Here is an 18,154-nt window from a genome sequence, read left to right on the forward strand (position 1 = left end):
TTTCAACCTAAAATCAATGAATCTTTTTTGTTTTCACAGGACTTACAACACAAATTTAAACAGAGTTAGTCATTTGTTTAACCAGAAACGTTTTTACGGCAAACTATGCAAAAATAGCTGTAGTTAGTAATAACTTGAAAGTTATCACAGGTAGGGAATGCTAATACAGGTCGATGCAGAAAACAATTCTTTTCCAATTAGTAAAATTAAAATTGGAATATCCCATTTGAAAAAATAAGTAATGGGTACATGAAGTTGTTCAAACTTAACCTTACAATTTTTGGGTTTATTAACTTTTTTTCCAATTTTGAACACACTTGAGAACAAATATAGGCTTTTTCCTTTAGTTCTCCAAATATGATTCCGAAATCTCTAAAACTAAGAGAGTTACCGATTTTTTAAGTGACAGGTGCAAATCCAAAAAAATTTAATATCTCAAAATTTAAATTTAAATAGCTCAAAAACAGTTAATCTTAGGTATAAGAAAAGCTGATAAAAACGGCCTTAAAATAACTCAACTAATCTAAAAATGCAGTAAAACACATATTGTAGCTCTTTCCATTTAAAATAAGTGCCGCCATCTTAAAAATATTTTCATTCAGCAGAACTCAATGGATTATGGCCGAGTACCAACTTTCAAATAAATATCTTTATTAGAACTATCAATACTTCTAATGTGGGATTTAGACAGAACAGGCGGTATGACATACTTGTAATACTGTATTTTTTTCATGCAATTTGAATTTTAGGTTTTTCCATAAAAACATTAAAATTATTACGCTGTTTACCCCGTAATAACTTGGGTTACAAATATTTAAATCAACATAAGAACTGGTCTATGAGGTAATAATTAACATAACCTAAGAACAACTTATTGTAAAAAAAAACGATTTTGTTTATTATTTTTCTTAAAAAGTGAGTTTCAAATTGGTGTATTCGTACGGCCGCGTGGACGGTGAGCCCAGTATAGTTTAACCTTAACGACGCCATACAACGAAAATTCTTTCTGATTTTGACACTGACACATGTTTATAAAAAAAAACAGACTAACAGATGATTTACATTAACACCACCATTTACATAAAGCAACTGATGATGCAACTGATAATATGGAATTCTGAGTCTTTTTTCATTTTTGTGGCTACGAGCCACGAGCGATAGTTTTTAAAATACTTGAGGAATTGGTTAAAACTGAATTCGTCAAAAACCAAACACTTCTGAAAATGTAATTTCTTGTGGCAAAGTGATGGGGAATCAAACGATCTCAAATGTAAGTTTTTCTTACGGAAAATTGAGGAAATATTTTGAGTCTGTATTATTTATTTCTCATCTACAATTAACCGAGATATCGGTCAAAAAGTTGGTTCCTCAAGATAAAAATTAATCAAAGTTTTAAAGAGTATTTTTTATGAATTTTAATTTATTAACTTCAAAAAACTGCTAAGTAGTGATAGTAAATTAAAAAATAGTACATCGTTCGTTTTAAGGAACGAATCATACAGTGTGGAATTTTTAACAGGAATAAAATTCATCACTTGGATATATCCTATAGGCAATTTTTATAAAAATTCTAGAAACAATTCGCTTTTTGTTTTTTTTTTGTCCATCATTTGGTGCACCATTTGGTGGATATGGTTTTTGCTTATCTGCTGTCAAAACTGCACAGCCACCTCTGAAAGCAGTACAACGCACTATTTGTTTTCCAAATGTTGTCAATGCCTAAGTAATAAAAAAATGAAAGCTGTGTGGAATTATTGACTAAAATAAATTTTGTAACTTGGACATAGCCGATTTTGTAAAAAAAAACCTTAAAACAGGTCGTTTTTTTAATTTTCTTTGAACATCATTTTGTGCACGCGGTTTTTATTTACTTGTTTTCAAAAATGCCCAGCCACCTCTACCTTTTTTTTAAATGTAAGGGTATGTCAAGTGTCACCTCATGTGGAAGGGCACTTTGCAAGAAATACAACGCACTCTTTGTTTTCTGAATATTTTCAAAGCCTACGCGATAAAAAAATGAAAACCAATTTTTATAAGTTGAAATTAAGCAAATCACACTAAAAATGTAGCACAATGTTAGAAATTCATGCTACTAGCGTCATGTTATTTCCCAGGAAAGGAACATTGCCCATTTTGAACAATTGTTGCATTAAATAATGTTTAACTTATAAAATTGGTTTTTATTTTTTTATCACGTAGGCTTTGAAAAAATTCAAAAAACAAATAGTGCCTTGTAATGCTTGCAAAATGGGCTTTCATACGAGGTGTCACTTAACATATTATTAAATTTGAAAAAAAAGTTAGTGGTGGCTGTAGATTTCTGACAACAGATAAACAAAAACCATATGTACCAAATAGCAGGCAAGGAAAAATAAAAAGTGACCTGTTTCTGGAATTTTCACCAAAATCGCCTAAATCAAAGTTATGAATTTTATTCCAGTTAAAAATTCCACACTGTATACATAGTATGAAACATAAAAACATTAAGAAATAATTATGAAAACTGAAGAAGTTAACAAAATTAGTTTGAAGCTCCTGATTTGTTAAAATATGACTTCAAGAATTTTTTCAAGATTTTTCCTGCAATCTGTATTTGCTTTTCAACAACGTATACCACTGAGTGGGTGCGCCAATTTTTGATCTTTCCGTTTAGTGAAAGATATTTTTCACCGATAAAACAATTATTTGATTAAAAATCCTCCACTGATGAGTGATGCTGATGATGAGTCTATTCATTTCTCGAAACCGGACGTTGAGCAATTCGTTTCGGTTTATTGATCCGAAAGAGAGGTTGTTCGAAAAAATTCCTCTTTGACAATGACAAAGCAAGGTTGCTCTACACTCTCTACAGTCCGATATAAAATTTGCATCAAACTTTCGTGTGTGTAACACACGCGATACGGTGGAAAACCAACAAACCGCTGTGAATTTGCGTGTTGCCTAAGAATAAGGCGTAAGAAATATTTAAGTATTCGCTTTATCTCGGAGATAATCGCCAAGAATCGAACCTGGAACATTCTAAAAACATCCCATTTGAATGTTTCGTAACGGATAATACACGAGAATATAAGATTGTTTGGCTGTGTGCTAATACAGAAAACACTTGTTGAGCGGAAGATGGACTCATGTGGCGGTAGCGGCTTGCTACCTGATACTGTGGAGGGAGTCAGGATTTCGGAAGTCAATCAGCAATTTTTAGGGAATTCGTTTTTTTACAAATTGTTTTGAAATTCTGTATACAGAGTTCAGCGTTGGGCAAACGAATGGAAACAAGCGTTTTCAGGTTAAACTACAATGTACCTTTTGAAGAAACTAATCATGAAGTATAGTATACTTTTAAAATGTGATAATTTTTCAAAAATACATTTTTTTTGAAATTCATTTTAGTTTTCGAGTTTTTTTTTGGCACTTTACTTCGATGATTTTTTGATAAAAGATTTTGTTTTAAAAGTGACTTCCAATTCAATAATATTGTTTTTGTAACTTGCCATTTTGGTGCTTTAATAGGCATATTAAAGCCCGCAACGTCATCAAGTGCGATAACTTAATATATACATTAAACATTACCTATTTGACGGAATATATTAAGAAAATTTTTAAGTTGGTAGGAAATAAATTCACGACCAAATTTTTGCCAATATCACAAATTTCAGGGGGCGTTCATGCAAGATTACTTTTATGATCACCCATACTCATGTTTTTTGACAGAATTTGGATAAAACTAAGGTTTTAAATCAATTTTGCGATTTCTATATTGAGGTAATCGTCACAAAAATCCCTAAATTTATTAATATAACCATTTTTGTTTAAAAACGGCATAAACGGGACAAATTAAAAAAAATAGTATATTTGTTTATTGTTTTTTGAACGAATGGGTGTTTCAAAGTCTTATGAAACAATTTTTTTATACTACTTTTTTATAATTTGCTTCCATTTAACCGTTTCATTACATAGTTTACGCACAAAACTCTTGATTACATACTTTTGCCCATACTAAATCCATTTATATTTATAAGCATTTAAATTTATAATTATTAATTAGAGTAGGCGTTTTCTTTCATTGTGATTGATAAACCAGTGCTAACTGAGGGAAAAAATCTATTCTAATTGATTATTACCGTTCGAAACTTTATTATTTGACTCTTCAGCATGATTAATTATGATAATCAGCGTTTTCATACAAGTTAAAAAACTAACAAAGCCTAATGTAATTATAAATTCAAATGATCACATGATACTTTAATATGTAAAAATATACTTAATAATAAACAGCATAAAATACATAATTATGTATACTTACAAAATTTAAAACATACAGAAAAAAAGGATCAGAGGATGTGTTACAAGTTAGATTTTATTGGTAACGCAAAAAATTTACTTCCACGGACACTCTTCCCAACTTAAAGTAAAAACGATGAATTTAATAAAATAGGTTTGGAATTATTCGGAAGTACATATTCGAAATGCATATTAAAATTATCTTGGAAAACGATATTATTGAAATTATTTATTTGTAAATTACTAGTATTTTTCTGGGTTTAATAGTCTTTTTGGAGTAACTGGCAATATTATTGGAGTTATCCGAGTTAAAAAAGGAAGTTTTTGAAGAAGATGAAGCAAATGTCTCTTAATGATATTATATTATATTAGATAGAATCTGACAAAGTGGAGTAATAAATTGTTTATACAAGACAAATAATTAGAAAGATGACAGTAAAAAACATTAAGCTATTTCAAATTCAGAGAAAAAAGTAAAGACTTCTATTTGTATATTCTTTTTTTCTATTTATACAGTAGAATCAGGATGTAATTTTAACGGTAATTAAAAAATCTTCGTTATATTGGTCACTTGCCTTCAAAAAATTATTTCAAATAAAAACAAAAAACAACTTTATCTTAAGATGTGTTAAGCGCTAAAAGAAGGCGCTTGCAAAAAAATAGTTTGCACTGATAATATACTAAAATATACGACACCGAGACATTTTCATCTGTTCACTGAGTTCACTCAGACGAGGAAAGTCATAGTAAGTAATAGTAATTAACGTTTCGAAAAACATTAAGGTCAATCAGTTTATCTATTATGAAGAAAGGTGGTACTGTTCGGAAAGGTAATAAAACAACGCAACGATGGGATAGGTTGAAATTTAAAATCACATTTTTTAATAAAATATAAAAGAAACAACAAGAAATTTACTTACTTTTGAACAGGAAGGCACCTTCCCTCCACAAGTTTCTCCCTCCATGATATTGCATCAAAAATGCAAAAGTAATAAGTATAATACAAATTTCGAATGAAAAAACGGACATCTGTAGATAAAGCTTAATATACAAAGTATGTTAAAATGATTTTCATCTAGTTGCCTGTAAATTTTTCATATACACTGCCGCTGTATAAATTAATGACAGGCATCATCATTCATCGAGTATTGCCATTCTCCATATTATTAACTTTTCAATTCGGAAATAAGCTTCGGTAATAAAAGTGTTTTTGTGAATTTCATTATACTGCCATTTTATTAGCATCGGATTCTATTGGGCTTAACGGCACAATTTTTTGATTTCAAAGTTTACTAGATAAGAATCACAACACGTCTTGTACAGGGTGACCCAAGGGTGTATAATCGGTCTATAACTTTTTTGGTAATTGAAATATTGCTATGCTGTTTTTATTATCCGATAGATCGACTTAAAATCCACAAACTAAAAATATTTTTTAATGCACAGGGTGTTGTATACAGGGTGTTGAACCAAAGTCATATTTTTTAATGCAACACCCTATATATTTTTGCATTAATGGAATCTAAGCAAAAAACAATGTAAATTTATATAAACTATTATGAGTTTACCTTTAATCGCTTTGGAATTATTCAACTTTCCGTTATAAAAAGACTACTTTTTGAAAAATCACTGCAAAGTCGCCTATGATTATTTTTCGGCAAATTTGCAATAGAAAAATTCAGAATACCTCCTAGTTTTAGCGAACAGACGACTTTTGGTTTACAGAATGTGCCAAAACGCAAAAAGTTAAATAAATAAAATATAAAAATATTAATTTTTTCAAATGTATTTTTTTATGTATTGGTAGCATTTTTGATAAGCTTTCTAATGATATGGGTTTGCAAAGCAAATTTAAAACATTTTTCGAGATTTAAAAAAAAATGATATTATTGCAAGAAAGTTTGTTATCCTAGAATCTGATAACTCAAATGATAATTTATTTTTTGATATGTACTAATGTGACTAACTACCTTAGTAATCTAATTTATACTTGATACGTAAATAATTTTTGCTCATCAAGAATTAACAATAAAATAAAGAAAAAAAGATAAAAAATTAACACTGAGAATTAAACTAAAACAAAGTTTAATACAAGATGTAACATTGTAAGAATTAGTTTACTTTATAATCACACCTAAGGATGACCACTTTGTGGTTGAAACGCGTTGTGTTAAACGTTTGGTGCGTACGGTTGTTAAACTTTGTTTTAGTTAATTTCCACGCCAAGAAAATCCAACAAGAAGTACAAGAACCAGAAGTACTTTAAAAATATTTCAAATTTGCTATACAAACCGCATATCATTAGAAAGTTTATGAAAAATGATATCGATACGTGTAAAGAAATACTGGGTGTTTCATTTGAAAAAATGAGTTATTCAACGTTTTGCGTTTTGGCACACCCTGTACATTATCTGCATGTTTCAAGTAAAAGTCGACTAGTGGTAAAACTTCAGGGTATTCTGAGTTTTTCTGTTGCAATTTTTTTATGAGGAAAATATTCAACTTTTCGTTATAAAAAATTCCGAGGCGAAAAGAGATAGACCCATAATAATTTATATAAAGTTACCTGCGTTATTTTTTGTGTAGAATCCAATTTTGCAAAAATATATAAGGTGATCTATTTAAAAAATGTAATTTTAGTTCACCACCCTGTGTAGTGTGTACTATTGCGGGTAAAAGTCCTCATACAACATTTTTTTCAAATAATAAAAAAGTTATAGACCGATTACGCACCCCTGGGTCACCCTGTATTATGTAGGTAGTAAGAATCAAATAAAAAATCGTCAAAACTTATAAAAAGTATAATTACATTTAGAGCAATTTTGAAATAACTAATGCAGTTTTATTTTCTTTGTGTCCATTCTGGTGCAAATGACTTACCTGTTTGAGAGTATGCCATTTGCACCATAATGGTATACTAATCTTCATTAACATTTTGTAAAAAAATACAAAAAACTTACCTACGCCAATATAAAGACTAATACCAGAAAATCATCTGATCAAGTACAAACTATCAAAGATATTACATCAATTACTATCATGTATCTATTTAAATTTGGAATTATTTAGATGTTTATGGAAGGATTTGGAAATAATAGGTACTACTTGAAATTAGTTATGGATATTTCACTTTCATTCGAAGCAGTTAATACATATGTTATGGCTACAACAGTACTATTTAAAGTTGAATCAATCGACAATAAATTATTGTAAACGGTGCGAAATGTTTTTAAATAATTCTGTAATAAATAATAATCGCACACCTGTTGGATTAAAAATAGCCATTCGCAATTAAAATAAGTGATTGGGAGTGGGTGTACCTATTGTTCTGGCACATTTTGCGTTTTCCCCCAATCGATTACCAACAACCCACAAGGTCAAATCGCTTAAGACGTTTTCAAATGCGACAGATTCTAGTTGTCGCGTTGTTGGTCCACAGCCTTCAACCGGTAACAGAAAGAGAAGGGACGGTGGACTTTCTTAAGTCAGTTAGTTTAGTTGCTAGACGCATTCCGAACCGACGCTGACTTGTCCCCTTATATATTTTTTTCTCTAAACTGGAATAAATGTGATAACATTTATCAATTATTACAAAGTGTAAAATAAGGATTTCTCCCCATTTCGTGCGAGTTTTCAGTGAATTTTTGGGATTGACAACGCGTGTCAAGTTTAAATGTCCATGTTGTTGGTGTTGTGTCTGTGTTGTGTGGTGCTGAATTTGTTGCACAGAAATGGATAACATAGCCAACAACAATTTGGTTTCGAATTTACCTGAGGTGAGTGAAAAAACTCGTTCGGCCAGGTGTTGAATTCGAGATTTTTTGCTTCGTTCGATGCTGCATTGAAATTGATTATAAAACTCGTGGAAAGTGAAACGAAAAATGCATTCTTTGGTGTAAACTGAAATATAGTGTACTTCCCACGATTGCATTACATTTGAAACTTGATATGCCATTGTTCAATTTTTGCTTATCTTTGTTTTGAGTCATTTCAAATTGTTGTTTTTCGAATTCCCTTTGATTTTTTTACCAACTAAGACAGTCTCAAGGCTAGTGAAGAGTTCAATAATCGAATTAATTTAACCATTTCGTAAGTCTATTTAAATTAAATGATTAGGCGGCATTCAAATTAGTTAATGTGTTTATTTGTTTTTGGAGTTTTAAACCATATTTTAAGCAACGTTAGTTTTTATACCTGAAAAAACATTGTTTCCAGGTGTTATTGTATTCAAATTCCGAGACGCCTGTACGGAATATAAAACCCCAAAACAAATAATCAAACGTGACGAAATTTTCGTTTAGAGCGGGCTTTTTTCAAATACAACGAAAGAATTATTGAAAATGTTTATTGTTACCCATATTATTAGCACAGCTTTCTCCTCTTTCTCTTGTTCATTTAATTTTTTAATTTTTACAAAAATAGTAAATACTTAACACACATTTGCATATTTTACAAATACTTATCGTTTCTAAAATAAGAAAATGTTGTGTTCACATTGGGAACACAACATAACCATTAATTAGCAAATAATTTATCGTTTAGCTGACCTGTTGGTTTCATTTCATTACATTTCATTTAAAAGGGACAAAATTAATTAAAAACTTGATCGATTATACTTTTGTAACGCATGAGTGAACATGCAAATGAATGGATAAATTATTCTTGTATTAGTTTCAGTTTTTAAACTTATTTTGCCATTTTCCATGACAAAATTATAGAAATTATTTCCGACTTAATGACATTTTTCGAATGATTCTGAGATAAAAACAAAGTTCAATGAAACACTCAAAATAATATCAAATTCGATTTATTTTACTACAAGGTTAACAATAAATGTCCAGCTGCATCAAAAAAAAATTGAAACAGAAAAAATTTTAGAAAAAATATTAGTTTAAAAAAGGTAAGACACAAAGGTCGGTTTACATAAAGAGAAATTAAAATTTAATTCAGAGTTTAACTAATTCGACATTATGTTGCCATTTAAAATGCATTGACAAATGTCAAGTTAATCTCGAATTAAAATTTGATTGCAATTAAAATGTTCCGTAAACTGGCTCTTAATCTTTTAATTTTTGGAAAGATTAACGTTTTTGGCTGAAAAAGACAAAAATAATGTAATCATTGCCTTAATCTAGTGTTTTTTGTTCTCTCTTAGCAAAATCTTTCTCAAAACTAATTTGTTAATTTTTTGGCTTATTTTTTAAAAAATTTCGAAAATGCAAATTCAAAGTCATTTTTGAATTGGACTTCTGGCAAATTCTCACAAAACAAACTTAAATTTGGTTTTAAAAGTGTCTTAGACATTGCAAAAGGTAAAACTTAACACAGTATTGCTTTTTTCGGTATATTTTTTTGAGGAAATTTCGATTAAAGAACAACTAAAATAAATTTTGGTCAATTTTAGGAATTTTCTCAAAAAAACCTTGCTTAAATAATTTTCGGTTTACCCATGTAATTTTCGCACTAATTGCGTTTCAGTCAACGCACAAGAATGCTCCAAAAAGACCAAAAGTTATGTAATTATTGTGCTTTTTCAGTCTGTTATCAACTAAATTATAAACTCAAAATTTCGTGTAAAAGACCATCATTGCCAGTTTGTGTTTTTTTGCAAATTTTTACATCTTTTTTGCAAAAATCCGAAAAATCGTTTTATAAGTAGATTATTACATACAATTTATTTGTTTCAAGGATTAAGTGGGTTACAACATGTCACCGATGATACGAAAATGCTAAAAATAGATTTATGTTCCAGTTCACAAGAAGTTATCGTCTGTGTTAATTAAATGCAATAATTAATTACAACACTGAAAGAATCTTCCTGAACATATAAATTAACTAAACGTTCGCTTCGTTAAAAGAAGAGATTTCTTCTAAAGTTAGTGAAACTATTAGATGCCATTAAGTACCTGTTTTTAATAAAACCAGCAAAACCAGTGAATATATTTGCCAACATCCAGTCTAGTCTCTTTACAAACAAGTGTCCTCAAGGTAGGTAACAAGAAATGTTGATGTTTATTTTATTGGTAACTGAAATCACTTTCTCTAGCTGAAAAATTAGTTAGTCTTATAAACAAACACTGTTCTTATCTTGTTTGGTTTTGTTTTTACTGAGGTGTATGAGGTGGTATACTTCCAGTGCTTTTAAGGTGTTACAGTTTTGAGGGCTTTGACACCGCGATTATTCTTGAAAAAAGGTGGTCGTTTATTATTACACGAAGGTTTTCAGCAAATAATTCACCGATTTTCTTATCGGTTACAGGTCCGTGTTTCAAGCCAACTAATCAAATAGTGAAATGTTGATCTTTTTACGATTGCAGTTAACACTGTAAAGACAAACGAACAAACGGAGGGGTTCACTGTTCGATAAAGATGGGTTGACAGCTACTTGGATTCGATGAACAAAGAGAGGAAACAACAGACTGTTCAGTATTGCATTAAAACTGCAAAAATATGTGCGTTATTTTTAATTAACCAAAAAGGAATCGAATTGTATGAACTTTAGAAAGAAGGGATAAATTTTCTAAATTTTAATCAACGCTTTTCGTGGTACAACTCTATAAATTGTCTCTGTTTCCTTTCGTCTATCTCTTTGTGTTGCGTTCATGGCTAATTAATTTGGCTCTTTGTTGGTGATCTGTCTCATGGCGCCACTTCTCCCTTCCTGAAACACGCACACCACCAAATTGTTGTGGAGATTTAGGAAAGTTGAAATTGTTTCCGGAATTAATCTACATTTTTACTCTAGTGCTTTTAATGCTCACACTTGGGTCATTTTGAACTTTTGAACAGTTTATTTGGAAATAAACGTTTAAGATTTATTTTTATTTACCTTATTTCTGTTTTATTATATATTGTATATTAAAAAACAAGTTTAATAATTTTTAGAAACAAAAACGAGCCGTAAGCGAGTATAAAACGAGTATTTTATGCTATTTTTTATATTTTGCGCTCCTTTTTTTTCTTATTTTAATTAAAAAAAAACTTTGTGGTCTAGGGAATTTTGTGTCGGTTGGTAATAAATAATAAATAAAGAAGAAATGATAATTTAATCGATCGTACGTGTATTCCACGCATTATCGATGAAACTCTTGAAAACTAAATATCCCTAAATTTATTAAAGTACACTGTACTTTAATGAGCCATAACGACTCCTACTGATAGACGTTAATAAACGTATTACAAACGCAAAGTATAAAAACGTTTTAAAAATTGTAAAATGTTACTTTTGAGCTTTGACCCAGTTTTTCAGTTCGGTAAGAAATTCAAAAACGTTTTTGGAAGTTTGAAAAATTAGAAATAACTGTTTTTAAATCAAATTTTGTCATTTTCAGCTTATTCTTGACGAAATTTCGTTAAAAAATAATCGAAATTGTGTGAAACAGGCAACTAATATAGGTTTATTTTATTTTTGTTATTCTGAGTATTTTGAAAAGACTGACAAAACAAATGAGTTTCAGGTTCGAATACGAACTAAATTGACTGAAATAAGATAAAATTAAAACCATTATCTATCAACTTTAGTAATTTTTCAATTTTAGCGAAATTATTCGAAAAAAGCAAAATTCATCTACTATTTCTTTCGGTTAATTTTATTGATTTTTCAGTTTGGTTTGAATAAAATTTTTTGAATATTTTCATTTCTGGCTGAAAAATCTGCTAAACAAAATATGTAATTTTCGACGTAATTTGATGATTTTTTGGTTTCTGTCCTTTATTTATTTTGAATTTAAAACTTTAGTTCAAAAACAGAACACGATTTTCGAGCGGATGTTGTCGTGTTATAATTTAACGAAATTCTGCTCAAAACAAACCAAATCGAAAGAAACATCGCTTTCCATTAATTCTTTGTATTTTTTAAGTTCCTGCAAAATAAAACGTCTCCACCTAAAAAAGACAACATAACATAAAATTTGATCTAATTCGTTTTTTTTTCCTTCTAATTTTACATAAATTAAAAAAAAAGTTTTTGTCTTTAACAAGACTCGATGGAGACTGGGTGACTTTACAGTATATATGTAACAAAATTTTGCGTAATAAATGCGTTTCTGACTAGAAGTTGCGATATTAGTTTTAAAACATTTTGTTGTGAATAGTTGTTGTGCAATAAATGAACATCTACATAAAAGCTGATTTATCTTTTTTATCTCAGAAACATGTTCAGAAGTTCAAAAAACTCTTTTTTGTCTAAATTGGATCAAATTTCGTGATTTTCTAGCCAGTGTTAGCAATATTATTCGAAAAAGTATTTTTTTGTTCTCAAAAATATACTTAAACTTTCGAAAATCACAAAAATTTCAATTTCTGTGCATTAGGGTAATTTTTTTATAGCTTACTTTTAAATTTTGCCAAATGATTAGTTTTGGTTAACACTATGCTAAAAAACTCAAAGTCAAACTTTGTGCATTTTTGATCTTCTCTAAAGAAATCTTGCAAAAAACTAACTTTAACAACACTTTTGACCAAAATTTATTTTGAAAAGTTTTTATGCAATGAATTTCTTTTAAAACGAGCCAAATCGAGCAAAATGTTAGGGGTAATACGATTTTTAACAATATCCAATTTTTTTGTTTTTGTTTTTATATATTTTTTATGCAATTTCGCACAAAAATGAACCAAAGCGATTAAAATACCACCAACTTCGACGTATTTTTGGGGATCCTGGACGTTTGTTGACCAAAACTTGTAAAATAAATGATTATTTGATTCAAACATTAATCAAGTGGAACAGGCTAAAATATTTAACATCAACTTAAACTAACAAATTTATTTTTTTGATCTCTTTAAAGTGTCAAAACGTTGTCTTAATCAACCACTTCCACCAACAAACCTTGAATCAAATGGATTATAAACGAAATGTCGAACTTCTTTCAAAATTAGTTTATGGTCTCTGATGTGTTGTTGCAAGGGCTGGTTGCGATCCTTGAATAGAGGCGTCATTTTCATTTTGGGTGACTGTACCTGCATCTTATACTTATTAACTGCACTAATTTAAGGCATAAATTTGTGATTTATATTTCTTGTATTTTTTATTGTAGATTTAATACATTTAATAATAATTATTGGAACATATCAAAAGTGTTGTATTTATTGGGTTATACTTTCAGTTCAATGTATTTTAAAAGTTTCACAAATATGACAGACAATCGCTTTGGCTGTGTCTGTGATCGAAAGAATTCGACCCCAACGGCGAAGAGGGTACATTCCTGTACCTTCGACAAGTCCGACCTTGAAGGTTATTCCACCTGCCTGTCAACAAAGAATGCCGTTTAGATTAGAGCTCTGCAATCCCTACGCGAACCCAACAACCGATGACAATAAATTCAAGCTCACGCAGGTGTCGTTTATCGCTACGATAACGAGCCTCAGTTTGTGCAACTATAACAAAATCGAGAGAGCTGAGTGTTGCCAGAAGACAGAAGCACTACCAAATACTATTTTTTTCAATTCACAATGGACAACTACTCATAAAGATGTGCACATCTGTTCATTCAAACAACATTGGATTTATTATTAATTTCATTACATACATAATAATAATTAAGGTAGTTTTTGTTATTTGTTAATTTGTTAAATGCAAAATCAGTACAATGCAATATTTTTTGCGGAAATAAGCCGTTAAATAAAACAATATTTATAAAAGGCAAAAAATCGAAAATATCAAAAACTTTGAAAGAAGAGTGTTTAAAGTCATTTGAATAGAAGCTGGAAATGGTGGAAATAAAATTGAATAGTTACTTGAAAGTTTTTTTTTTTTTGACTTCTTTTCGAAAAATACAGTTTTAACATTTTTTTATGGTTTTATACACACGTTCAGAAATGGTTGTTCAACAAGCCGCTTATGAAATTTAAACGTAATAGGCCGCTGTGAATGCTGTCGAAGTGTCTAAGTGAAAGATCCGTCAAAATAATGCAAACTGGCTTCAAATCTAATAATCTAATAATGAATGAAAGGACTAGGCACACTTCTCATGGGAAATTAAGGACCACTCAAATTGAATATTTTTTATATCAATTGATGCGTCTCAAAAAGCTGATCAAATCATATCATTGCGCCAAACTGTAACTTGATTAGGAACGCCAGAAATCGAAATACTTTCAATACTCACTTGAAACAACTTTATCCAAAAATGCAAAAAAGAGTAACGCGCTAATTTAAAAATTTTACAGAGATGACAATACCTACTTAGAAACTACAATAGCCATTTGGAGGAAGCGATATATTAAATTTGAATTCCATAGTCGACTTGATGAACAACCATTTTTGAACATATTCTACAAGTAAAGAAAAGTTGTTCAAGTGCATAGCACAACAGAATACAAGGTGTATTAAAATGATTCTCATCTAGTTATCCTTGAAATAGATTTACATGTACACAAATGTGCCGCTTTACTCAAATGAATCCACCGTCAATAAAACTCAAAACTGTCAGTTGTAAAATTCCCAAATTATAAGTTAATTACCTTCAAAATTTCGTTAAAAAGCAACTTAAATATGGTACTGTGCAAGAAAACACTTACTGTCGAAGCTTATTTCCGAATTGGAGACTTAATAAATGTAGAATGGCAATATTTGACCTCTGAATGCCTGTCAGTAGTTCTATAAAGTGGTATTTCTGATTTTACATGAGAAATTCACAGGCGACATGGTGAAAATAATTTTAACACACCTCATATTATCGATAATTTTTTCTATTTTTTCACCAATAGAACAAAAAATCACCAATAATAAACCAAGAATAACTTCTAGTCGTTTCTATGTTAAACTAGTATTTAAAGGGCAAAAAATTAGAGAAACACAAAAAGGTGTGATCCAGATAAGCTGCAACTGAAATCTGGGTAATTATCAGATTAAAGGGCATGATTTCTTTAGTAAGTCCATCAAGTTTTGTAATGTTTGGTCAAATGGTTCCAAAATTATAGTGCAAAAACTTGGTTCCCTGGGCCCAGTTTCGATGTCAATTAACATCATTTTATAGGTTCTTTTTGAGCTTTATTTATTGCTGTATATTTATGAATAACCCTGTATACGAGTATGGTTTTTATACAGCGTTGGGCAAAAGTTTGAAGCTAAGCGTGTTGTGACTAAAGTATATGTATTAGCGGTTTCAAAACTATAAAAACGCCAACGTCGCATTTTCTCTCAAAATTATCTCTTACAAATTATTCATGCACTTTAAAAAATAATCGCTAATGTAATTTATACTTTCAATGAGAGATCTGATCATTACTAACTATTCTACAATTATTTTAATAAAATAATTCGGTAAAATGCGACGTTGGCCTTTTTATAGTTTTGAAATAGCAAATATTTTACGAAAAATTAATTAGTACAACATCAGCTACTTTAAAAATCTGACCATTCTTCAAGAATAATTTTTTTCAAAATTATTTTTGTTTTCGAGTTATTCAAAAAAATGTTTTTAAATGGCACCCTACTACAGGGATTTTTTCGGGTAAAAGATTATACTCTAAAAATAACGTCTACTTTAATAAAATTAATTTTAAACCAATGTTTTTTTTTAATTAAATTATTAAAATTGCGGTCCGAACGAAGATTTTACTTTTTGAATTTGGCCGAAGAGGTTGTATCCATGGATGCTTTTAATTCACTAATTTGATTTGTTAATTTTTTCGCAAATATAAACATCAATGGAAACAAGAACTGTGGCCAAGTTCTAAAACCTTCGTAATGAGCTCGGAAAGGAACTTTAATAATTTATTTAAGAAAAACCACTGGTTTAAAGTTATTGTTATTAAGGTAGAAATTATTTTTAAAGCATAGTCTTTTACCAAAAAAATCGCCGGAGTAGAAGGCCATTTAAAAAAAATTGTTTGAATAACTCAAAAACCAAAATAATTTTGAAAAAATTTATTCTTGAAAAATGATCGCATTTTTAAAGTAGTTTATGATGTACTAATTCGTTTTTTTGTAAGGTACATAGTTTAGGCACAAAATGCTTGGTTTCATACTTTTGCTCAACGCTGTATATTCTTCTACCACTTGATTACTGCTCTCTGCTTTGTGTCGGGTTGTCGAGTAATTCATCTTCGGGAGAGAATTCATGTCTTTTCATTTCATTTGTTATTATGCATTTTACTCATTGATCATTGCCCATTTAAATTTTTTTTAAAACTTTTTCTAAGAACTGTAGTAATGCATTCATATCAATTTTTTAAAACTGAATATAGGATTAATATGTGTATTATGTGATTTTCAGTAAAACATACCTCAGCGTATAATTTTGTACACCTATTTATTGTAAAAAACCAGATCTCTCTCTCTGTGTGTGTTGAATATTTCCATTGAAATTGATTGCTGTCTGAAACTGGTGCAGCCATTTTCGTCCGATTGGAAAAGTAGAATTGTTGCTAACCTTGAGTGGTGTTGTTTAATAATTGTCACTTCCATCTGTGTAAACTGCGCCTCTTCCATGATTGATTTGTCTGGACTTGGATGTTTTCCCGTTTGTTTGAAAATTGGAAAATGGTCATCAAATCCGGGTTATTGGGTTTTAGTGTTAGCGATGGACTGAATTTGTAATTTCAGTGTCGCGTCTTGTTCCGAATTGTCGAAACTTGTTTCAAAATAAGAGTAAAAATACCATCGTATGAATGAATTATAATGAATGAAGGAAATCTGGTTAGTGTAAAACTTTCAAGAAATGTCAGAGGAGACGAGATAATTTGAAAACAGAACGAGACACGTGGTGGCTGACAATTTACACGTGCGTGTAGTTCACTTTTACTTCCAGAAGGAAATTTATTTCTTTGACATTTGCGTTTCTAATATTGCAAAATTTTGAAAACGACGTTAATAATTATTTATTGTTGGTTTTTGTTCTAAATATATTTAGGTCCTGAAAATGTAAGTGAAAGTAAATAAGTGTGGCAAAATTATGCACACGTTTAAAGTATGTGGAAAGGTAATGACAATAGAAAACGTGTCTAATAAAGCCTTCGGGCCCCGTTATGCTATTACGAATTTTGAGTTAATTTACTTCACCAACTTTCTTGAGGAAAATTTCCTTTCTAAAAAGTTCAATATCTTTGTATTATGAATAGTTGTTACTACTAATTACGAATTGTAGCTACAACTTTTTATTTTTGTAACATTTTAACTTCAATCTATACTAGTTATGTCCTATGATTATTAAAAAAAACCAGTTTGTTTTGGATTACCAGAAGTACGGTAGGAATAATGGGTATAAACAGAAATGCCCCACGTTGAGCGCCATTTTATACCAGTTTTTGTATTGTGCCCCACGTTGGGCGCCGAATTACAATTCACAGAAAATACTTAAAAATGCAAAAATTACGTCTAACACAAATAATTATAATGTCTTCACGTTTGTTCTTATTTTTTTCTACCTATTTGTTCATATTTTTCATTTTTTTCTGTATTAATTGACTTATGCGAATTTCTCCTGGGAACCAGTGTTTTGATAATAGTCTAGCATTCAAACGCAATAATTTATGTCATTTTTTATAACAATTAGAGTAATTTAATTGCCATTCATTATAACAAGAAACGTCGAATAATTAAAAAGCCCAACAATTAAATTTGTCACGTAGTAATTTAAACCCATTGTTAATATGTTTATAATCATCTAACAAACAATCCAGTCTGTAGTAACCAGATCGTGGATTCGTAGGTGCTAAAGAATGCAATAAAAAAAGGTCATTTTACGGCATGGTTTCTCACTAGTCATCTTTATAAACTGCCCACACGTTTCGATACAAGTTCTCTGATACGTAATTAAAAGAATTTTATTCCGAAAAAACATTCTTTGTAAGGAGACAAATGGTGAAAAGGCACGACGTGCCTTTGCCATTACTGTACAAAACGTGTTTCAACTAGTCTGAATCTATTAGAAAT

The 18,154-nt window shown here is 29.9% G+C and overlaps 1 protein-coding gene across 4 annotated transcripts in view; it reads left to right on the forward strand.

Moving 5' to 3' along the window:
* Window positions 1–18,154, forward strand: part of pyd (polychaetoid) — a 90,992-nt gene that overhangs the window by 21,374 nt on the left and 51,464 nt on the right. The window contains exon 1 of one of the 4 annotated variants that reach the window (XM_015982391.2): window positions 7,730–8,054. The exons of the other annotated variants lie outside the window; for them this stretch is intronic. Coding sequence (XP_015837877.1) covers window positions 8,010–8,054 — 45 coding nt within the window. The 5' untranslated portion in view covers window positions 7,730–8,009. Of the gene's footprint in view, window positions 1–7,729; window positions 8,055–18,154 lie in introns of those variants that run through there. 4 annotated transcript variants of the gene reach the window in all.

The sequence above is a fragment of the Tribolium castaneum genome, chromosome 6, assembly GCF_031307605.1.
Source record: "Tribolium castaneum strain GA2 chromosome 6, icTriCast1.1, whole genome shotgun sequence".
Lineage (NCBI taxonomy): Eukaryota > Metazoa > Arthropoda > Insecta > Coleoptera > Tenebrionidae > Tribolium > Tribolium castaneum.